Source organism: Schistocerca gregaria, chromosome 3, assembly GCF_023897955.1.
Source record: "Schistocerca gregaria isolate iqSchGreg1 chromosome 3, iqSchGreg1.2, whole genome shotgun sequence".
NCBI lineage: Eukaryota > Metazoa > Arthropoda > Insecta > Orthoptera > Acrididae > Schistocerca > Schistocerca gregaria.
The window spans coordinates 127,420,865-127,445,688 of NC_064922.1; the positions used below are offsets into that span (position 1 = coordinate 127,420,865).

General features: G+C 40.2%; 1 protein-coding gene across 1 annotated transcript in view; it reads right to left on the minus strand.

Moving 5' to 3' along the window:
- Positions 1-24,824, minus strand: part of LOC126355790 (uncharacterized) — a 44,295-nt gene that overhangs the window by 1,788 nt on the left and 17,683 nt on the right. Inside the window, exon 2 of the mRNA XM_050006198.1 lies at positions 19,333-19,506. Coding sequence (XP_049862155.1) covers positions 19,333-19,506 — 174 coding nt within the window. The remainder of the gene's footprint in view (positions 1-19,332; positions 19,507-24,824) is intronic.

Sequence of the window (24,824 nt, forward strand, 5' to 3'; positions counted from 1 at the left end):
AATCAGCTAAGTATTTCACAATACATATTTAAAATGTATGTATTTTGTTATACTGCAGAAGGATCTGATGTTGGACATTCCTCTTCCTTATTGTTGAGATCTATTGCAGAAAACTGTTGAGTGTTCTTTTGACACATGCTTACAACTTCTTTTGTTCTGTATAGCTTCCTCTTGTTTCAAAAATGATGCTATAATGATACTGTCATGTCTGGAGTTCTTCAAAGTGCAGGTTGTCAGGGATAATAGCTACCTAAGTTTAAGCCCAAACTGAGTGAGTGTTGGCAGTATCTGTATCTACATCTACATCTACTGGCTACAGGTGATCGCTTCACAGTTCAATGATAGAAAAGATGAGCTTAAATAAAATCTATTTTGATAGTGTATGGTGTACCATAGCACCGTGCAAGTCCTGTTCTGATTTTACACACACACAGGTGTCTCTCCTGAGAATTATCAGATACATTTTCTCTGGTGTTTCAGCTGATATTTGCAATTTCATTTTTGCATCCTGTAGCTGGAGCCAGCCAAAATAAATACTACTCATCATATCTTTCATGATGTGGCCAGAATTGGTGGAAAGTATTTCCTTTTACAAACATAATGATTTTTAAGTGGAAATTTATGTGCCCATTTGACAGTGTGGTGCCAAATTAGTTTATTGCAATATTTGCTTTATTGATGTGTATTAAGGAGGACAGTAAAACAAAAAGAATACCCAGTGTGACAGAGCTGCCCTGGCCTGCGTTGACTGCTACTGCCACGCAGAAGTGCTGCTAAGTTGCTGTTGGAGAACATTCTTTGAGTTTTACTGTTCCTGTTAATATGTATTGATAAAATGAATAATACATTAGACTAATATTGGACTACTCTATCGAATAGACATACAAAATTCTGATTTGAAAATCACTGGGAGACAAATCACCACTTTCCATTGACACTGGGTGTCGTACGAAAGGTGTGATGAGCAGGATTTGTTTGGACCTACTCAGCTACATGTTGCAAAATCAAAATTGCAAATATTAGCTGAAACATCAGAGAAAAAATGACTGATGACCCATACAAGAAACACCCGGTATATAGGGTGTTCCAGAAATGTTGCAACAAACAATGGGTTTGATAATGACTGGGTCCACAGCCTTAGTGAAATTTTTAAATGAAAATATTCTGCTATAGGTTGTCAAAGCATTATTTATTGTGATTGCAATTTTGAAACAAGGTCATTTTCAAACATATTACTGAGGAGGTTACAACATCTGACAATGCTTGAAAATGATCATGTGTCAAAATTGTAATTGCAATAAATAACAATTTAACAGCCTAAAGTGGAATGATTTCATTTTAAAACTTTGTTATTCAGTGATCACGACTGATTGCCGCAAATGCCAGAGGAGAACATGCATCTAGCTGCTGCATAGACAGGCCTTGTCTTCTACCAATGCAATACTGTTGTCTTTGTGGATGAAGACTGTCTGAGATACGTGTTTCCATCTGCAGTTTATTTTTCTCCTGTACACTTAAAGCATTAGAGATTTAGAGGGTTTCAGGAGAAAAATAAACAGCAGATGAAAAACTGTGTCTGAAACCATCATCCACTTAGGCAACAGAGCTCCGTAACATCATTGGATGATGTTTCCAGATACGGGTTCCATTCCTTGATTTGTTGCTTAAGACACCTTATACAGCCCCCTGAAGTATATTGCAACATTTCTAGGTGCGTGTGTGTGTGTGTGTGTTCCAGAAATGTTGAATATACAGCAAACCTACCTTCCACCAAATGATGGTGTTTTAACCATAAAAACATGTGAAGTTAAATCTTTGTGACTGTTGCAGAATTATATGTTTTTTTTTTTTTTTTTTTTGTCATTTCAATCAATAGTTGCACCCCTCACAATGCCCATAATTGATGAGACTGTTATAGGAATGTAAATGAGAAGACATGAAAATTTATACCTCAGTGAGATTGGATGCAGTCAAACTCTGTCATCAGGTATCAGACACCTTTAGCCTATTAGAAAGGAAAGGTGGATTCAATGCAAATAAGCCAAACAAACAGAATACAGCTGAGCTGCTGATTATGGGTTTAAGGAGACCAAACATCTAAGGTCATCAGCCCCTTTTCACCCCCTCCCCCCCTCCCTCCAGGACTGAATCAGTGTACTGTGTCTAGAGTAAATTTCACATGTAAGTGTGAAAAATGTTTTTAAATTGTGCATAGAGTATATCTGAGGCAGTACAGGGGTACCAGCCTGGTATTCACATAGTGGTATTTAGGAAACAGCATAAAAAATCACACCCTTGATGGCAGACTCACTGACCACCATTGTCAATCCGCCAGGTGGTTTCATACCATTCCCGCTGCACCTCCATGTCCTAGAAGTGGGTGCTTTAACACGCACAGCTATCCAGACAGGTACAAATAGTATACAAGGCTCAAATATTTGAAACCTACTGATAATTACTGCATGGCATGTCATTTATTACAAGTCTGCAGCAAAGCTCATGGGGGTCTCCCAATAAAAATCTGAATTGCTTCCATCAAATGATTGTTGGTGCTAAGCCAATGGCACAGGCATCAAAGGATTGCAAAGTTGGGAGAGAGAGAGGGGGGGGGGGAAGAAGAAGAAGAAGAAGAAGAAGAAGAAGAAGAAGAAAAAAATCTAAGAAAGAAATGTGTGAGAGCTGACGTCACCCACTACTTATGTTCCTATCTTCTGCCTATGAGAAGCAGCCGTTCCCTAGGCCCACGAGTATAAATGCCAGTTCTACTGCAGCCGTTCACCCAAGTAGCATAATAGAGAAATGACTGCTACTGAACAGACATTATCACTAATACATTTTATGCACTAGCAGTACATTTCATTCACACATCTGCCACCAATGCAGTTTGCTCACATTTAACACTGGAGCTACTTCACTATGGTATCGTAGGATCTCAAATGGCAGTAAGCTTGTGGTGAAGTAAATATACTATCTGTCTGAAGACATGATTCTTGCCGATTTTTGATGAGATGCAAAGTGTGGTTAAAATCTGAAAGTGATAACGGTGAGATTTTTTGGGGAAAATTTGAGTGTCTATTGAAAGATTAGGCAAAAGAGGTATTGGGAATGGCATATTTGTCACAGTAGACAAGAAACTCAAATCCACCGAGGCAGAAATTGAGGCTGCATCTGAGACTGTTTGGGCAAGATTCAATGTCAGCAGTCTACAGAAACAGAGATTACTGCAGAATAGGTATAAAACAAAATATAGGGTTATTGGTAGAGAGATGCTGAATGAAACACTTTTGGCTGTCAAGAGAGCAATGTGTGTTGCCTTCAATGACTACCATAGCAGAATATTGTCAAACGGTTTTTCACAAAACCCAAAGAAATTCTGGTCATATTTAGAGGCTGTTAGTGGTATCAAAGTTAGTGTCCAGCCTCTAGCAAAAGAGAAAACCCAGGGGAATTGTCACATTTTAATCCTCATAGCACTGAAAAAATGAATGAAATCAATATTAGTGTCGGCAGTGCTGAGAAACAGCTGAAATCATTAAAACTTAACAACACTCTAGGGCTCAATGGAATATGTATGTTACTGAATTTGTGGTTGAGTTAGCTCCTCTTCAAACTATGATTAGATTACATTAGATTAGATTAGATTAGTTTTTCATTCCATAGATCCATGTTGAAGAGGTCCTCGTGGATGTGGAACATGTCACTTTTTTTATAAGCTGAAATAACAATACTAATAGTATGAATGTATACAATACATCACTTGTTTCTATTAAAAAAATTCGTCAATAGGGTAGAAGGAGTTGGCCACTAGTAAGCCTTTCAGGCTCCTTTTAAACTGATCTTTATTTGTAACTAAATTTTTAATATTTGCTGGAATGGCTGCTTCTCATAGGCAGAAGATAGGAACATAAGTAGTGGGAGACGTCAGCTCTCACACATTTCTGTCTTAGGTTTCTTTTTTCTCTCTCTCTCTCTCTCTCTCTCTCTCTCTCTCTCTCTCTCTCTCTCTCCCAACTTTGCAATCCTTTGATGCCTGTGCCATTGGCTTAGCACCAACAATCATTTGATGGAAGCAGTTCAGATTTTTATTGGGAGACCCCCATGAGCTTTGCTGCAGACTTGTAATAAATGACATGCCATGCAGTAATTATCAGTAGGTTTCAAATATTTGAGCCTTGTATACTATTTGTACCTGTCTGGATAGCTGTGCGTGTTAAAGCACCCACTTCTAGGACATGGAGGTGCAGCGGGAACGGTATGAAACCACCTGGCGGATTGACAATGGTGGTCAGTGAGTCTGCCATCAAGGGTGTGATTTTTTATGCTGTTTCCTAAATACCACTATGTGAATACCAGGCTGGTACCCCTGTACTGCCTCAGATATACTCTATGCACAATTTAAAAACATTTTTCACACTTACCTGTGAAATTTACTCTAGACACAGTACACTGATTCAGTCCTGGAGGGAGGGGGGGAGGGGGTGAAAAGGGGCTGATGACCTTAGATGTTTGGTCTCCTTAAACCCATAATCAGCAGCTCAGCTGTATTCTGTTTGTTTGGCTTATTTGCATTGAATCCACCTTTCCTTTCTAATAGGCTAAAGGTGTCTGATACCTGATGACAGAGTTTGACTGCATCCAATCTCACTGAGGTATAAATTTTCATGTCTTCTCATTTACATTCCTATAACAGTCTCATCAATTATGGGCATTGTGAGGGGTGCAACTATTGATTGAAATGACAAAAAAAAAAAAAAAAAAAAAAAAAAAAACATATAATTCTGCAACAGTCACAAAGATTTAACTTCACATGTTTTTATGGTTAAAACACTGTCATTTGGTGGAAGGTAGGTTTGCTGTATATTCAACATTTCTGGAACACACACACACACACAAGCACACACACACACACACACATCTAGAAATGTTGCAATATACTTCAGGGGGCTGTATAAGATGTCTTAAGCAACAAATCAAGGATAGGAACCCGTATCTGGAAACATCATCCAATGATGTTACAGAGCTCAGGACGGGGAAGAGGATAAGTGTCAATGAGGCTCTGAGTGTTGACAGTGGCTTTAAAATCACCACACAATCGCAGACTCCCATTTGGTTTAGAAACCGCCACGATCGGCGATGCCCATTCGCTGGAGGTAACAGGAAGGAGAATCCCTGAAGCTGTTAACCTGTCTATCTCAGCCTTGACAGGTGCACGCAACGCCACCGGAATAGGGCGTGCTTGGAAAAACTTAGGGCAAGCCGTAGGTTTAAGAGTAATGTGGGCTTCAAAATCCTTGGCACAACCCATACCAGTAGAGAACACAGGTGAAAATTCAGAACACAATGCATCCAGCTGTTGATACAGAATATCCTCAGATATGAGGTGCACATCATCATCAATGGAGAACCGAAACAACTGGAAAGCATCATAGCCGAACAGGTTTTTAGTGCCCGCATGATCCACCACATAAAACGTGAGGGGCTGAACAACAGACTTGTAGGCAGTGGAAGCATCAAACTGACCCATGATAGGAATTTTCTGTTTATTATAAGTCCTCAGATTTTGCGTAACTGGAGACAGAGGAGGGGAACCCAACTCCAAATACGTGTGAGAATTAATGAGAGTTACTGCAGAGCCAGTGTCCACTTGCATGCGGATGTCTTTATCCAGAACACGAACAGTACCAAACAACCTATTTGTTTGAGAAAGCACACAGTGAACATCCATATCCGATGCCTCGTCCTCGTTGACAGGAACTTTAGGGGACTGACACACAGAAGCAATGTGGCCTTTTTTCCTACATGAATTACACGTGGCCCAACGTTTTGGACATGTGGCCCTGTCATGCTGTACGAAACAACGGGGGCAAGAAGGAAGTGCGGAACGAACCGGCTTCTGTGGTTGCTGGTTTCGCTGCGAGCGTTGCGGCCCAATGCGACGTTGTTTACGCGAGTGAACCGCCGTCACATCTTCGTTCTCCTGTGAAACAGGCAAATTGTCCATGTCGAGAGTTGACTGTACAGCACCTACATCACACCACGCGTCTATTTGCGCACCAGCAATGTGAGAACTTCAAAGGATTGAGCGATGCTTAGAACTTCCGACAATGACGGGTTTGGCAGTTGTAGGGCACGTTGCCAAACTTCTTTATCAGGAGCAAGCCGTAGAATAGCACCCCTAACCATTGAATCAGCATAAGACTCGTGATGAGTGTCCGTGACGAACTGACATTTCCTACTCAGACCGTGTAGTTCTGCTGCCCAAGCCCGGTAAGATTGATGGGGCTGTTTACGACACCGGTAGAACGCCACGCGGGCGGCAACGATGTGGGTGTTTTTTCAGTAATAGTTAGACAATAAGTCACACATTTCTTGGAAGGATAGAGAGGCAGGTTCCCACAGAGGGGCTAACTGAGATAGCAGCTGATAGATCCGTGGGGTAATCCAAGATAGAAATAACGACTTACACATAGGAGCGTCGACAACGCCGAAAGCCAAGAAGTTTGCCGCAAATGCTTCTCATAATCGTCCCAGTCTTCAGCGGCCTCGTCGTAAGGAGGGAATGGAGGCGGAGAAGAGGAAGACAGACGATGAGTAAGCGACGTCGACAACGCCTGAATCGCAGCCGTCAGCTGTGTTTGTTGAGCCTGAATAGTAGCCATCAGCTGTGTTTGTTGTTCAATGAGTGCTTACATAAGCTGTTCCATGTCTGCCCCGTCACGAACACGCAAATCCACAACGCAGTGAAAATATCCGACCTCGTCGCCAAAAGTGTTATAACCTTTAATCACCAATAATTGTGTGGATATTCAACACTCTCTCTTAGAAACAATAGCAGATTACATGATAACAACTCATGTATGTGGTATTTGACTGCCGTGCCGTGACATGCGGTCGGCGCCGTTCGTAGCTAGGTGGCGCTCCCGCGCTCAGCTGATTTGCGGAGCACCTCTATCGCCGTTTGCGCGTACTGTCATGGCGGCACTGTTAAATGTCGTGGCACTGTCACAACACATAATGAGGTACCTTGAACAGAATATTCTCCTCAATGTCAATCAGCATGGATTCTGAAAATATCAATCATGTGGTACCCAACTCACACTTTTCTCACATGATATACTGGAACCTTCGGACAACGACAGTCAGGAAGATAAAGTATTCCTTGATTTAAGAAAGAATTTAACTTAGTACCACACCTACATTTATTATCTATAGTATGATCATATAGGGTATGTAGCGAAATTTGTGACTGGATTGAGAACTTTTTGGTAGGGAGGACACAGCAAGTTATCTTAGATGGAGAGGCATTGTGACATGTAGAAGTAACTGAAGATGTGCCCCATGGAAGTGTGTTGGGACCCTTCCTGTTCATCTTCTACACTAATAACCTTGGAGACAATATTAAGAATAACTTCAGCCTTTCTGCAGATGATGCAGTTGTCCATACTGAAGTACTGTCTGAAAGAAGTTGCATAAATAATTAGTCACACCTTGATAAGATTTCAGAGTCGTGCAAAAATTGGCAACTAACTTTAAATACTTCAGATATTTAAAACTGTGCACTTCACAAGATGAAGAAACGTAGTACTCTATGGCTATAATATCAATGAGTCACTGTTGAAATCGACCAACTCATGCAATTACCTGGGCATAACACTTTGTAGGGATATGAAATGGAATGATCACATAGGCTCAGTAGTGGGTACATCAAGTGGTAGACTTCATTTTATTGGTAGAATACTTGGAAAGTACTATCAATCTACAAAGAAAATTACTTACAAATCACTCTTGCTCAAGTATTTGGGACCCATACCAAATAGGACTAAGAGGCGGTATTGAACGTATACAGAGAAGGGCAGCACAACAAAGATTTGTTTAATCCATGGGAGAGTGTCACAGTGATACTGAAGGAAGTGGACTGGCAGAACTTTGAAGATAGATGTAACCTATTCCAAGTAAATCTATTAACAAAGTTTCTATGAATATACTACAACCTCCTACCACTCACATATGGATCATGACAATAAGATAAAAATAATTACTGCACAACAGAGACATTCAAACAATTGTTCTTCCCATGCTCCATATGTGAATGGAATGAGAAGAAACTGCAATAACTGGTACAAAGGGGACATACTCTCTGTCATGCAATGCATGGTGCTTCGCACAGTATAGATGTATATGAAGATGTAGACAGTGGAGGAATCTAGGAAAACAGTGAAGGGGACATGTAATTTATTTGCCCTTCCAGAACTACTTTGTTGCTCCCAAGTTTTGGTAACAGTTAGACTGAACAGTAAGAAATACACATCGGGAAACAAATTCCATGAGATCTGCTTTTTACAGTAGGTGGGCATAATGATCACAGTAAGTTTAAGGTGTTCTTTGATCCACCCTTGTAATCTTCAGGATTCTTCTGTAGCACTAGGTCTCTCAAGCTTCTATTCCCTTCCTGTCACAACTGTTTATCATTCATGTTTCACTTTAGTAAAACTGTCTTTGGAAAAGAATTCCTAACACATACATTTATATTCGACATTAACAAATCTTTCTTTTTCAGAAACTGTTTTCTTACTATTGCCAGTCTTGATTATATACCCTCTCTACTTCAGCCACTATCAGTTATTTTGCTGCCCAAATAACAAAAGTCATAAGTTGCCTTTAGTGACCCATTTTCTATTGTAACTCTGTCTGCATCACCTGATGTAATTTGATTACATTTCATTAAGCTTGTTTTACATTTGTTAGTGTTCATCTTACAATTTCATATCAAGTCTGAACTTCCCACCCATTTGCCACCTCTGACAGAATTACAATGTCATCGGCAAACGTGAGAGTTCTTATATCTTCTTTTGAACTTGAACTGCCTTACGAAATATCTCATTAGCTTCCTCTAATTTTTGCTCAAAGTACAGATTAAATAATGCCAGGCTACAACCCAGTCTTATTACTTTCTCAAATACTGCTTCCCTTTCATGTCCATCAGCTCTTATAACTGCTGTCTGGTTTCTGTACAAATTGTAGATAGCTGTATACTCTCTATTTCATCCCTGCTACCTTCCAAATTTCACAGTGCATATTTCATTCAACACTGTCACACCTTTCTCTAAATCTACAAACACTATGAATGTAGTTTTCCTTTATTTACTTTTTCATTACTGTAGTGTTCATACATTTCATTGGAACCCAAACTGATATTCTCCGAGGTCAGATTTTACAAGTTTTTCCATTGTTCTGTAACTAATTAGAGTCAGAGTTTTGCAACCATGATTTATTAAACTAATAGTGTGGTGACATTTACAACTGTCAGCACCTACCTTCTTTGGGATAGGAATTGCTACATTCTTCTTGAAGCCGAGAGTACTTCGATTGTGTCACATACAGTGCAACCCCTACTATTAATCACCTTTGGGGCCAGGGTGTGGGTTGGAACACAAAAAAGGCCAGATTATCAGAAAGTACAGATTTATGTTAAAATAAACAATCTCTGAACTCAAAAATGATGACTGTACATGTGTGTACAGTAAAGACATTGCAATAAACCACACAAAAGCTGTTATAATTGCAAACTGAAAAAGAGCAATACTGTACACTATGTGTTTATTGCACAGTATTGTGCATATGGTAGATACACTGATAAGCCAAAACATTATGACCACTGCCCACTGCAACGTTGGATGCCATCTGGTGGCATTATGGGCACAGTAACAAAAGTATGTAAGTGGAGCAGACACAAACTGGGGATCACCCTAATGAAGATAAGGGCTACATATGGGGAAATCATGTGAGATAAGCAACTTTTACTAAGATTATTAATACGCAGAGCCTGTGAATGAGTATTTCTAAAACAGTAAAGCTGGTTGAATGTTCATTTGCTACTGTTATGAGCATCTTCATCTACATGGATACTCTGCAAACCACATTTGAGTGCCTGGCAGAGGGTTCATCGAACCACCTTCACAATTCTCTATTATTCCAATCTCGCATAATGTGTGGAAAGAATGAACATCTATATCTTTCTGTAAGAGTGATTTCCCTTATTTTATCATGGTGATTGTTTCTCCCTATGTAGGTCTGTCTCACAAAATGTTTTCGCATTCGTAAGGTGAAAGCTGGTGATTGGAATTTCGCAAGAAGATTCCGCTGCGACGAAAAACGCCTTTGTTTTAATTATGTCCACCCCAAATCTTGTATCATTTCAGTGACCCTCTCTCCCCTATTTTGCAATAATACAAAACATGCTGCCCTTCCTTGAACTTTTTTGATGTTCTCTGTCAATCTTATCTGGTAAGGATCCCACACCGTCAAGCAGTATTCTAAAAGAGGACTGACAAGTGTAGAGGAGGTAGTCTCCTTAGTAGAGCTGTTACATTTTCTAAGTGTCCTGCCAATAAAATGCAGTCTTTGTTTAGCCTTCCCCACAACATTTTCTACGTGTTCCTTTCAATTTAAGTTGTTCATAATTGTAATTCCTACATATTTAGTTGAATTTGAGGCCTTTAGATTTGACTGATTTATCGTGTAACCAAAGTTAACAGATTCCTTTTAACACTCATGTGGATGATCTCACACTTTTTTGTAATTTAGGGTCATTTGCCAATTTTTGCACCATACAGACATCTTTCTAAATCATTTTGTAATTGGTTTGATCTTCTGATGACTTTATTAGTCAATAAACGACAGCATCATCTGCAAACAACCTAAGACGGCTGCTCAGATTGTCCCCCTAATTGTTTAGATAGATAAGGAACGGCAAAGGACCTATAACACTACCTTGGGGAATGCCAGAAATCACTGCTGTTTTACTCAATGACTTTCCATCAGTTACTACAAACTGTGACCTCTCTGACAGAAAATCACAAATCCAGTCACATAACTAAGCAGATATTCCATAAGCAGGCAATTTCACCTTATGCCGCTTGTGTGGTACAGTGTCAAAAGCCTTCCAGAATTCCAGAAATTAGGAATCAATATGAAATCCCTTGTCTACAGCACTCAACACTTCATTCGAGTAAAGAGCTAGTTGTGTTTCACAAGAATGACATTTACTAAATCCATGTTGACTGTGTGTCAATAGACCATTTTCTTCGAGGTAATTCATAAAGTTCCAACAAAATATATGTTCCAAAATCCTGCTGCATATTGACATTAATGACATGAACCTGTAATTTAGTGGATTACTCTTACTACCTTTCTCGAATACTGGTGTGACCTGTGCAACTCTCCAGTCTTTGGGTAGGGATCTTTTGGTAAGTGAACGGTTGTATATGACTGTTAAGTATGGAGCTCTTGTATCAGCATACTCTGAAAGGAATCTAATTGGTATACAGTCTGAAACAGAAGACTTGCTTTCATTAAGTGATTTAAGTTGCTTCACTACTTTGAGAATGTTTACTTCTACATCACCAAGGATATTTACTTCTTCATTACTCATGTTGGCAGCTGTTCTCAAATCAGATTTTGGAATATTTACTTCGTCTTCTATTGTGAAGGGATTTCAGAAAGCTTTGTTTGGTACCTCTGCTTTGGCAGCACTGTCTTCAATAGTATCTCCATTGCTATCACACAGAGAAGGCATTGATTGTGTCTTGCCATTAGCATATTTCATGTATGACCAGAATCTCTTTGGATTTTCTGCCAGGTTTTGAGACAAAGTTTCATTGTGGAAACTATTATAAGCATCTCACATTGAAGTGCATGATAAATTTTGAGCTTCTGTAAAAGACTGCCAATCTTGGGGATTTTGTGTCCGTTTAAATTTGGCATGTTTGTTTCGTTATTTCTGCAACAGTATTGGTTGTAATATTCAGTCTCACTATGGCTACCCTGTGTTCACTAATCCCTGTATCAGTTTTGATGCTCGTTATTAACTCAGGATTATTTGTTGCTAAAAGAGCAAGTGTGTTTTCACAACCATTTACTATTCATGTGGGCTCATGAACTAAATGCTTGAAATAATTTTCAAGGAATGCATTTAGTACAATTTCAGATGATGTCTTATGCATACCTCCAGAATTAAAGATGTATTTTTGCCAACATATTGAGAGTAAATTAAAGTCACCACCAACTATAATCGTATGCACTGGGTACATGTTTGAAATCAAACTCAAGTTTTCTTTTAACCTTTCAGCAATTGTATCATCTGAATTGGGAGATCCAATTATTATTTTATTTTGGTTGCCAACAATGACCTCTGCCCATACTAACTCACAGGTACTACCAACTTCACTTTCACAAGACAGTAAACTACTTCTAACAGCAACAAACATTTCACTGCCAAACATGCTTGGCCTATCCTTTTGGAACACTGTTAGGTTCTTTGCAAAAATTTCAGCTGAGGTTATCTCTGGCTTTAGCCAGCTTTTAGAGCCTATAAAGATTTGAGCATCATTGCTTTCTATTAGCACTTGGCACTCTGGTACACTCCCAACACAGCTACGACAATTTGCAACTGTCATACTGATGATTCCTGTGTCTACATTCTTCCTGTGTTCGGCCTGCACCCTTTTTGTGTTTTCCTGAGACCCTCTAACCTAAAAAACTGCCCAGTCCATGCCACACAGCCCCTGCTACTCGTGTAGTCACCTCCTGTGTATAGTGGACTCCTGACCTATTCAGCAGAACCTGAAACCCAACCACCCTTTGGCACAAGTCAAGGAATCTGCAGCCTACACGGTCGCAGAGCCATCTGAGCCTCTGATATAGACCCTCTACGCGGCTCTGTACTAGAGGTCCGCAATCAGTTCTGTCGACTATTCTGCAAATGGTCAGCTTTGCTTTCATCTTGCACACAAGACTTGCAAGCGAGACTGGCATCCTTTACCCCTTCTGTTAGGTGCTCGAAACCGGAGAGAATCTCTTCTGATCCAAAGTGACACACTTCTGATCCAGAGTGACACACATCCTTGGTACCGATGTGAGCCACCACCTGCAGTTGGCTGCACCCTGTGCTCTTCACAGCATTTGGGAGGACCCGTTCCACGTCTGGAATGACTCCACCTGGTATGCACAAGGGGTGCACATTGACTTTTTTCCCCTTCTTGGCGGCCATATCCCTAAGCGGCCCGATAACACACCTAATGTTGGAGCTTCCACCTATCAATAATCTCACCCTCTGCGATTGTCCGGATCTTGCATGCTGACAGGTTTCCTCTGAAACAGGACAATGTCAGCACCTTGAACCTGTTTGTCAGACAAATGGAAAGAGTTAGAAGGACAGTGAAACCACCACTAGGAACTAAATGGTTTGATGTCCACAGCTATTCACAGAATGTGGGGTTTGAAGGCTTGTCTGCTCTGTGAAGTAGGATAGATGGTGATCTGTGGCATCAGCTGAAAGAGGACAATGCTGGTGCAAGCACAAGTGTTTCATAGCACACCGTTCATTGTATACTGTTGAACATCGAGCTCAACAGACCACCCAAATGTGTTCACAGGTTGAAACAATGATATCATCAACTACGTTTGCATTAGGCATGGGACCATCAGGATTCAACTGCTGATCAGTGGAAACATGTTGGCTCTTCAAGTGAATCACACTTTTGCTACAATAAGTCATTAGTTGTCTCCAAAACATGCTGTCATCAAGGTGAACGGCAGATTAAAAGGTGCAGCATGGCATGGACGCTGGTGGGAGTAGTATTATGTTATGGAAGACATTCTCCTGTGCTTGCTTGGGCATGTGGTAGTAATCAAAGATACACTGACAGCTGCAAACCATCTGGATCCCTTTATGCTTGATGTCTTCCCCAATGGCAATGTCATCTTTCAGTAGTATAATTATCTATGTCACCAAGCCAGAACTGTGTTACTCTGGTTTGAGGAGCATTATAGTGAACTCACATTGATGTCTCTGCACCCAAATTCACCTGATTTAAATCCTATGGAACCAATCTGTATCGCTATCGAGTGCCATCACTGCATACGCAAATCAGCAACCCATTATTTAAGCAAATTATCACCTGTGCATAGACATCTAATTCCAAATACCTCCACAAACCTATCAACAAACTGCTGGATCCCTGGTATGCGGAATCAGTGATGTATTTCACTCAAAATACGGAGAAACAAACTACTAAGCAGGTGGTCATAATGGTTTGGCTCGTCAGATTATGTACAAAACTGAAGATAGCCTATTCACTAGTAAAAAATTTGCTTAGGAAGAAAGTCAGTTACAGATATTCGTGTAGAAGATGAAATTCTAGACTTAGCTGCAATGTTCCTCCATTTCTTGATCCACAAAATGATGATAGGTGTTGTGGTTGAGTTCTGCTTGAAGTACTGAGGGCTAATATGGAAAGTGTTCTTGGCACTGGTGTGTGAAATCCAATCATGAAATTCAATGAAGATTAATGAAATTCACCATCATCACCATCCAAGTCCTCATTCACAGTTTCTTCGCCACCTTTTTCCAAAACAGTGGAAGTAATCTGTTTATCACTGAGCTCTTCACTGGTTTCACTGTTTTTGTCACATTGAGCAATCCACTCCTCAGCTTCACTAGCAGGGACATATGATTGTAAAGTTTGTATATCTTTAAAAATTTCCTGCATGTCATTGTTTCGCTCACCTTCAATCTAGTCACTTTCGGTCATTACTTCTGGCCACAGTTTACACCAAGATTTTCACAATATGTCAGGTCTCAGTTCTTCCCATGACTCAGCAATCATATATGTAGCATCTTTGTCATTGAAGGATTTCATAGCTACAAGTATATTATAACCTCCTTGAGACTTTTCTAAAACTGAGCTGATGTACTTTCTGCAATATTGCCTCTTTAGCCATTCTATCCCTCTCTGATACATTTGTTGGATAAGTGATGTAAAATCTGGTGGAAGGAAGATAGTGTGAACAGGAAGGTTTTTTTTAAGTCTTTTGCAACAGATAGAATGAACTGATCAAAAAACTGAGGTTTGAAAAGTTTCACTTCCGCCACAGATTTATTTGATGCAGTGAGAGTTTTTTGGCAGCATTTTATAGCTTGGTCTTGTTTTATCTATGTTATAGGCTTGGCAAGGTAACAGCTCATTTTCCTCAACAACTTCTTGATGCTTCACAGAAAGCTTCTTAGCCTCCTCAGAGTCAGCAGATAGTTTTTCACCAGAAACTGAAACAAACCAAAAGCCATGACGGGCTTTCCAGTGATGAATCCAGCATTCACTAGCTGAGAACTCAGTTCTGACTTCTAGCTTTTTGTGCAAAGATATTGCCATTTCTTTTATAATAGGCCAAGATATCAGGGTTCCTTTCCCTCTTTCTTGGTGGAGCAACATCCTCAATGTGTTGTCAAGCAGTTAAAGTATAGGCTTTCTCAATGTTCTGCAATGCTTAACCGGGTATTCACCAGCCATCATCACTGTACGTGATTCAACGTCTTTCCGATTTCTTTGACATTTCACTCCTGACATGTTGAAAAAACACACACAACTGTACAGTACACACACCGTAAAACATACACATACAGTACTGTACTGAACACAGAAGAACTGTGTCGTAAAACCACCAAGCATTAAGCACTAAAAACTTCACAGTGTAGTACAGTACAAAAAAACACACATGAATAGATCAACTGGAACGTCATGCAATCCAAGGGTGAACGAGAAGGATTCTATTGTATCCTGTATACACAGCGGAATAGTCCTCTCCCAAGGATTTCGGTATTGCTAAGGGAATGTCATCTACTCCAGGAGTCTTGTTTTAATTTATGTCTTTCAGTGTTCTGTCAGATTGCTGTAAACGTACCACAGCCTACATCTCATCTACGTCTGCTATCTCTTATCTTTCTATAATATTGTCAGCAAGTTTGTTTATCTTGTACAGAGCCACAGTATAAACCTTCTACCTTTCAGTCTTCTCATCTTTGCTTAGTATGGGATTGCCATCTGAGTTTATAATATTCATATAGCTGATTCTCTTTTCCCCCAAGCCCTCTTGAATTTTCCTACAGGTGGCATCTATCTTTCCCCTTGACAAGCCTGCCTCTACAGCCTTGCATTTCTGTCTAGTCATTCTTTCTTTGTTATTTTGCTCTTCCTGTCAATCTCATTTTTAATACTTCTGCTTGCATCATTTGGTGTATTTTTACATTTTCTCCTTTTGCCAGTATCTCATGTGTTTTCCAAGGATTTCTACTGTGCCTTCTCTTTTTGCCTATTTGATCATCTACTGTCTTCACTATTTCATACTTCACTTTGTCTTCTATTATATGCTACACTTTGTCTCCTATTATATTCCTTTGCCTTGTTCCAGTTAATCTCTGCTTAATTCTCTCTCTGAACCTCTCCACAAGCCCTGGTTCTTTTATTTTATCCATTTCCCACAAACTTAAGTTTATATTTTTCTGCAGTTTCTCCAGTTTTAATCTGCAGTTCAGTACCAATAAGTTTGGTCACACCCCATGTCTGCCCACAGAAATGTTTGCAGTTTAAAATCTGCTTTTGAAATCCCTGTTTAACCAATATGTAATCTACAGAAATCGTCCAATATCTCCAGAACTCTTCCTCATAAACTACCTTTTTTCATGATTCTTAACTCAAGCATTAGCAATGATTAAATTATATTCCATGCAAAATTCTGCCAGATGGGTTTCCCTTTTCTTCCTGTCTTCCAGTACCACCATTTGGGGTAATATTGTCCTGTTTTTATGTTTTTACAGAATCCATCTTGCATATATCAATTTATATTCATGGTGATATATATATAACAAAGATGATGTGACTTACCAAACAAAAGCGCTGGCAGGTCGATAGACACACGAACATACACACAAAATTCGAGCTTTCCCAACCGGCGGTTGCTTCGTCAGGAAAGAGGGAAGGAGAGCGAAAGACGAAAGGATGTGGGTTTTAAGGGAGCGGAAAGACTTACCTTAGGGGGGAAAAGGACAGGTATATACTCGCTCACACACACACACACACACACACACACACACACACACACACACATCTGCACATACACAGATACAAGCCATCCTGACATACGTTTTCCGTAATTTCCCTAAACTGCTTCAGGCAAATGCAAGGATGGTTCCTTCCAAAGGGCATAGCCAACCTCCTTTCCCATTCTTCAGTACCAATCTGATGGGACTGATGACCTCACTGTTTGGTCCCCTCTCACAAATCAACCAACCAACCAACAGATACTCTTCTGGCATGGTTGTACCTGCAGTATGGGAATCTGCATCACAGAGATATGGAAACCATCCCACCACACCAGGGTCCATTGTCTTTGGGGGTAGTTAATGGAGATGAAATGTGGCTTATAAACGTACCACCAAATGTCAAGTAAAAAATATTGACAGCATTTATCCAAAAATATCTGCAACTTTCAAAACAAAAGTATTATTTGTAAATTGATGATCATGTCTATGACTTTCATAACAAAAAAAATTGTTACTGATAGGCAAACAGAGAATTTCATTAGTAAAATGAGAGGCATATCACATGATATATCATATTGGTTGCATAACTTCATTTGACTTCAACTGATCCACCACACTATGCATTTGCAACTGTTTTGCACTTGTATAGTTATGCCCCTTGAAGTGGAAACTCTACAACTCAGTATCAAATATCTAGAAAATAGAGATCAGTTCTCAAATATAAAAGGGAAAGAATATCTGATTCCAAAGCAGCAGAGCAAATGCTAAATCGAGACTGTCAAAAGAGGCAATGAACTGGATGATATGATTAGCAACTACACAATAATGAATAAAAGTGTTGAAGAACTATCCTTCTGTTGTGTAAATCATTTAAATGAATTACCTAAATTGATTATGTTTGTATTCTATAAATAAGAAAAAGAGAATTTAAAAGTTTTGCATAGATAAACTGGAAACGTTTAATCCTTGTTTGATAAGTAGCCTTGTCACAGTTATGAAGCTGTTAGTAAAAGCTATGATGCTGTAGATGCATGTCTCCAAACAGAAGATCACATCAATTTTTCAATATTTTGGAAATAATGTTAACTGATAAGAGCAGCTACTGCTGTGTTCAGGTTAGCATCAAGAGAAGCAAAAGTTTGTTGCAGAACTTATACAACAATTGGCTAAAATCATTTACAGCCTGCATTTACCCTCAGCAACTAAGAATACTTTATACTGGAGTGACAAAAGTCATGGGATGATACCTCCTAACACTGTGTCCGGCATCCTTTTCCCCAGCACAGTGCAACAGCTCAATGTGGTATGGACACAACAAGTTGCTGGAAGTCCCCTGCAGAAATACTGAGCCATGCTGCCTCTATAGCCATCCATAATTGTGAAAGTGTTGCCAGTATAGGATTTTGTGCATTAGCAGACCTCTGAATTATGTCCCATAAAATTTCAATGGCTGGCCAAATCATTTGATCGAACCGTCCAGAATGTTCATAAAATGAATCATGAACAATTGTGACCTGGTGACATGGCACATTGTCATCCACAAAAATTTCATCGTTGTTTGGGAACATGAAGTCCATGTATGGCTGCAAATAGTCTTGAAGTCACTGAACTAAACCATTTCCTGTCAATGATCTGTTCAGTCCATTCCATGCAAACACAATCCACACCATTATGGAGCCACCATCAGCCTGCACAAGGTGTTGTCGATAACTTGGGTACAGGGCTTCGTGGGGCCTGCACCACATTTGAATATTACCATCAGTTCTTACCAAATGAAATTGGGACCCATCTGACCAGAACATCATTATACAGACACCTAGGGTCCAGCTGATATGGACGTGATGACATGCTACTATCAAAGGCACTCGCATCAGTTGCTATAGTCCATTAACACCCAATTTAACCACACTATCCAAATGGATACATTCATTGTACAGCCTACATTGATTTCTGTAGTTATTTCATACAGGACTGCTTGTCTACTAGCACTGACAACTCTATGCAAACATCACTGCTCTCATTCATTAGGTGAAGGCTGTCACCAACTGCATTGTCCATGGTGAGAGGTAATGCCTGAAACGTTTTATTCTCAGCACACTGTTGACACTGTGAATTGTAAGATATCGAATTCCCTTACGATTTCCAAAATGATGTCCCATGTGTCTAGCTCCAACAACCATTCTGCGTTCAAAGTTTGTTAATTCCTGTTGTGTGACGATAATCACATCCGAAACCCTTTCACAAGAACTGCATGACTGCAAATGACAAATCTTCCAGTACACTGCCCTTTCATACCTTCTGTACTTGATACTACCACCATCTGGATATGTGCCTATCAATGCCTCATGACTTTTGTCATCTCAGTGTGTACGTTCATGTTTTATATGTTATATAAAAGACATCATGTAAAGTGAAGCCTGAAATTAAAACATTATTTGATTACCGACAGTACTTACCGTCATCTTTGTATCCATTTCCTCCTTCCAGGAACTTCCCACACCAACCAGATGCACATGGTACCGCTTCTACACCACGTTCATTTTCCACCTGTGTGGCATTAAATTTGAATGGATCCTTACAAGAACCCAGTTCACCTCTCGAACGACACGCGAAGCATCTTCTGAGAAGACCTGTAGACCAGATATTAAAAATGGTTCACAAAGAAAATTATGTAACTTGACTCCTTCAGCAGAAGTTAATTTTGCTCACACACACACACACACACACACACACACACACACACAAGAGCTAAAAATTTAAAATTTATCGGTTAACATTATATCGCCTCATTCTTTTAGCAGAATTCCTAAAGAGTTACACGGTGTTGATCACGGTGTTTTCAGCATTGTGGCTAGGTTTGCTTCAGGTATAATCACTATAACTTCACAGTTTCACTCTGAAAATCACCGCTAAATAAATGAAGGAGAGCATCTGTTTCTTTGTAATTGCTTTCAGATATATTTGCTGCAATAACATGATTAAAAAAAACACTACCAGAGAAAAAAATTACAACCCCATCAGAAAACCAGCATATAGCAAGAAATAATTAACATAGTCTGACAAGAAAGGTGAAGCACCCAGAAAGGAAAGAGGAAATAAAATGAAACTTTACTGTTTGAAAGAGAATTTGATGTTATTTCAGTGATAACAATATTGAGTCAAATTTATAAAGAACTTTGCAGTTTTAGCCCCCTTAATATGATGCTGCATCCCTGGATGCATTCACTGACTTGGGTGGGAAGGGCGTCACAAAGCCATTGCATCCTCTCCAGCTGTTGTAATTGAGCCTCAATATCCTGGTTACTGTCACTGGGACAGGGTTGACATCTGAGCTGATGTCACAGATGTCCTATCAGAGACAGATGTTGTGATGTCACTGGTCACAGGGGTACCTCAACATCACACAGACTGTCCATGCTAGATATCCGTGACATACTGTTGTACCATCAAAGTTCACTTAATTACCACCACCCATGTGGCTCTCCACACTGTGATTCAAAAGTCACTATCAGTCTCGACAATGAGATCATCTGGGTAGGACAGAACTGCAGTCATCACTGAACACAATGAAATGCCATTCATTACATCTACATCTACATTTACACTCTGCAAGCCACACAACGATGTGTGGTGGAGGGCACTTTACGTGCCACTGTCATTACCTCCCTTTTCTGTTCCAGTCATGTATGGTTCGCGGGAAGAACAACTGTCTGAAAGCCTCCATGCGCACTCGAATCTCTCTAATTTTACCTTCGTGATCTCCTCGGGAGGTATAAGTAGGGGGAAGCAATATATTCGATACCTCATCCAGAAACGCACCCTCTCGAAACCTGGCGAGCAAGCTACACTGCGATGTAGAGTGCCTCTCTTGCAGAGTCTACCACTTGAGTTTGCTAAACATCTCCGTAATGCTATCACGGTTACCAAATAACCCTGTGACGAAATGCGCCACTCTTCTTTGGATCTTCTCTATCTCCTCCGTCAACCCGATCTGGTACGGATCCCACACTGATGAGCAGTACTCAAGTACAGGTCAAACGAGTGTTTTGTAAGCCACCTCCTTTGTTGATGGACTACATTTTCTAAGGACTCTCCCAATGAATCTCAACCTGGTACCCACCTTACCAACAATTAATTTTATATGATCATTCCACTTCAAATCATTCCGCACGCATACTCCCAGATATTTTACAGAAGTAACTGCTACCAGTGTTTGTTCCGCTATCATATAATCGTACAATAAAGAATCCTTCTTTCTATGTATTCGCAATACATTACATTTGTCTATGTTAAGGGTCAGTTGCCACTCCCTGCACCAAGTGCCTATCCGCTGCAGATCTTCCTGCATTTCGCTACAATTTTTTAATGCTGCAACTTCTCTGTATACTACAGCATCATCCGCGAAAAGCCGCATGGAACTTCCGACACTATCTACTAGGCCATTTATATATATTGTGAAAAGCAATGGTCCCATAACACTCCCTTGTGGCATGCCAGAGGTTACTTTAACGTCTGTAGACGTCTCTCAATTGATAACAACATGCTGTGTTCTGTTTGCTAAAAACTCTTCAATCCAGCCACACAGCTGGTCTGATATTCCGTAGGCTCTTACTTTGTTTATCAGGCGACAGTGTGGAACTGTATCAAACGCCTTCCGGAAGTCAAGGAAAATAGCATCTACCTGGGAGCCTGTATCTAATATTTTCTGGGCCCCATGAACAAATAAAGCAAGTTGGGTCTCACACGATCGCTGTTTCTGGAATCCATGTTGATTCCTGCACAGTATATTCTGGGTTTCCAAAAACGACTTGATACTCGAGCAAAAAAACATGTTCTAAAATTCTACAACAGATCGACGTCAGAGATATAGGTCTATAGTTTTGCGCATCTGCTCGACGACCCTTCTTGAAGACTGGCACTACCTGTGCTCTTTTCCAATCATTTGGAACCTTCCGTACTTGCGGTACATGGCTGTTAGAAGGGGGGCAAGTTCTTTTGCTTACTCTGTGTAGAATCAAATTGGTATCCCGTCAGGTCCAGTGGACTTTCCTGTCTTAGCTGTCCATATTTCATGGGTGTGGCACCACTCCAAGTGCAGCCAATTTTGCTGTGGTGTTAATGGAGGCTCAAGCATGGGACAGTAATTTCCTAGCCTGCTGTGGCTAGTTGCCTACTGATGGTATTGGGACTGACAGAATTTTGCAGGGAGTCCACTACTTGTCTTGGATGGCGGGCCCAGATGTGAACGGATTACAATTTGCTGGTGCGCAATAAGGGCAGTCCTCCAACATCTGCATCTACATCTATACTCTGCAAACCACCATGAGTTGCATGGCAGAGGGTACATCCCATTGTACCAGTTATTAGGGGGTCTTCCCATTCAATTCACTTATGGAGCACGAGGAGAATGATTGTTTGAATGCCTTTGTGCATTAAGTAATTATTCTGATCTTATCTTAATTATCCCTATGTGAGTAATACAGGATTTTGTATATCCAGAGAGTCATTGCTGAAAGCTGTTTCTTGAAATTTTGTTAGTAGACTTTCTCAGGATAGTTTACGTCTCTCTTCAAGATTCATTCATTTCAGTTCCTTCAGTATGTCTGTGACACTCACCCATGGATCACACAAACCTCTGATCATTTGTGCTGCCCTTATCTTTAAATGTTCAATATTCCCTATTAGTCCTATTTGGTAAGTGTCCCGCACTCTTGAGCAATATTCTAAAAATTATTGCCCAGGTGATTTGTAAACAACCTCCTTCTTAGACTGATTGTACTTTCCCACTATTCTACCAATAAATCAAAGTCTACCACCTCCTTCACCCACAATTAAGCCTATGTGATCATTCCATTTCATACAACTATAAAGTGTTACACCCAGGTATTTGTATAAATTGGTCGATTCCAACAGTGACTCATTGATATTATATTCATACGAAAGTACATTTTTTCATTTTGTGAAGAGCACAATTTTACATTTCTGAAAATTTAAAGGCAGTTTGCAATCTTTGCACCATGTGAAATCTCATCAAAAACTGACTAATATTTATGCAGCTTCTTTCAGATGTTACTTCACCATAAATAAATGCATTACCTGCAAAAAGTCTGAGGTTACTATTAATATTGTCTGCAAGGTCATTAATATACAACATGAACAGCAAGAGTCTCAGAACACTTCTACATCTGACAATGACACTCCATCCAGGATAGCATGTTGAGTCAGCCCTATGGAAAAGTCCTTAATCCAGTCACAAATTTAACTTCATATCCCGTATAGTGTACTTTTCACAATATGTATAGATGTGGCACTGAGTCTTTTTGAACATCAAGAAATACTGCATCTACCTGACTGCCTTGATCCACAGCTTTCAGCATATCATGTGAGAAAACTGTGAATTGGGTTCACATGATTGATGTTTTCGGAATCATGCTGATTGGCATTGAGGAAGTCATTCTGTTCAAGATACATTATCTTTCAGCTCAGAATATGTTCTAAGATTTTACAACAAGTTGGTATCAAAGATACTGGATGGTAGTTTTGTTAATGGGTGTGAGCTGTCCTTTTTTTCCAAGAGCTGGGCAAGGCTTTTGTTCAAGGGATCTATGATAGGTTATAGTTAGAAGAGGAGCAAACTCAGCCTCATATTCAGTACAGAATCTGACAGGTACTCCATCAGGCCCTGGAGATTTGTCCAGTGGTACAAAGAGTACACTGGAGCATTTCTCCTGAGTTTTCCCTTGTAATGGAGCATTTGAAAATGGAGTTAAACATTTTCTTCCTTGCTAGGGATTGGACACTAACTTTGGTGCCACTAACAGCCTTCACATATGACCAGAATTTCTTTTGGTTTTGTGAAATATCATTCAACAATATTCTGCTATGGTAGTCACTGAAGCCCTTTGTGGTGGTCAGACATTGTCAAAAATATGCCCACCTGCCCATTTCCCTACAACACCGGGCCACTGTCATATCTGGTTACTGCATGATTCAACCAGTCACCATAATGGAAAACCACACTGACACCCCTTTCAAACTCTGTTATGTGCTGATAATGTTGTCTCAGATGAGTACATGAACACTCTGTGTCCTTCATAGTGATCACACATCATCAGACTGTTCACACCCCGTATGAAGTCTACCAGGCCTGGTAGCAACACCAAACACGAACAATATTAATGCACTCTGATGGCCATTCTACTTGTCACAGAGAATTGTAACTCTAATTATTAACGTACATGCTCCTGGTGTGTATCGTATGACATCTAACCATGTCTTCCAGATACTTCCTCTTTTTTTGGCAGGCATTATATAATGCATATGACTTCTGGGAAAAATGGGAAATTAAAATTTCAGACTACACAAACTACACTCATGCTCATAAATTAAGGATAATGCTGATACACGATGAAACAACGTTCTGGTGAGCAGTTTGTGGGTTTAAATCACCTCGGGGTATGACCATGCAGTGTATTTGACCTGTGGTCGTCGCACAGTGGTGCTGGCAGCAGTCCACATACACAGGGGTGTGTTGGCGCATGTCAGAGTATGGTGCAGAGAGTAAATGTGCAGATGTTTTCAGACATGCTAATGGTGAGCATGTGTTAAAAATTGCTCAAAGAACACATATTGATGACGTTATGAGGGGTAGAATACTAGAGCAACTGGAGGCTGGTCAAACACAGCAGGTCGTAGCACGGGTCCTCCGTGTGCCATAAAGTGTGATCTCAAGATTATGGCAACGATTCCAGCAGACAGTATGGGATATCCACAGTGTACAACACCATAAGAAGACTGATATCTCACCATCAGTGCCCACAGATAGCCATGGAGTACAGCAGGTAGCCTTGCTCAAGACCTTCCCGCAGCCACTGGAACAGTTGTCTCCAGACACACAGTCTACAGACGACTGAACAGACATGGTTTATTCACCCAGAGACCTGCAAGG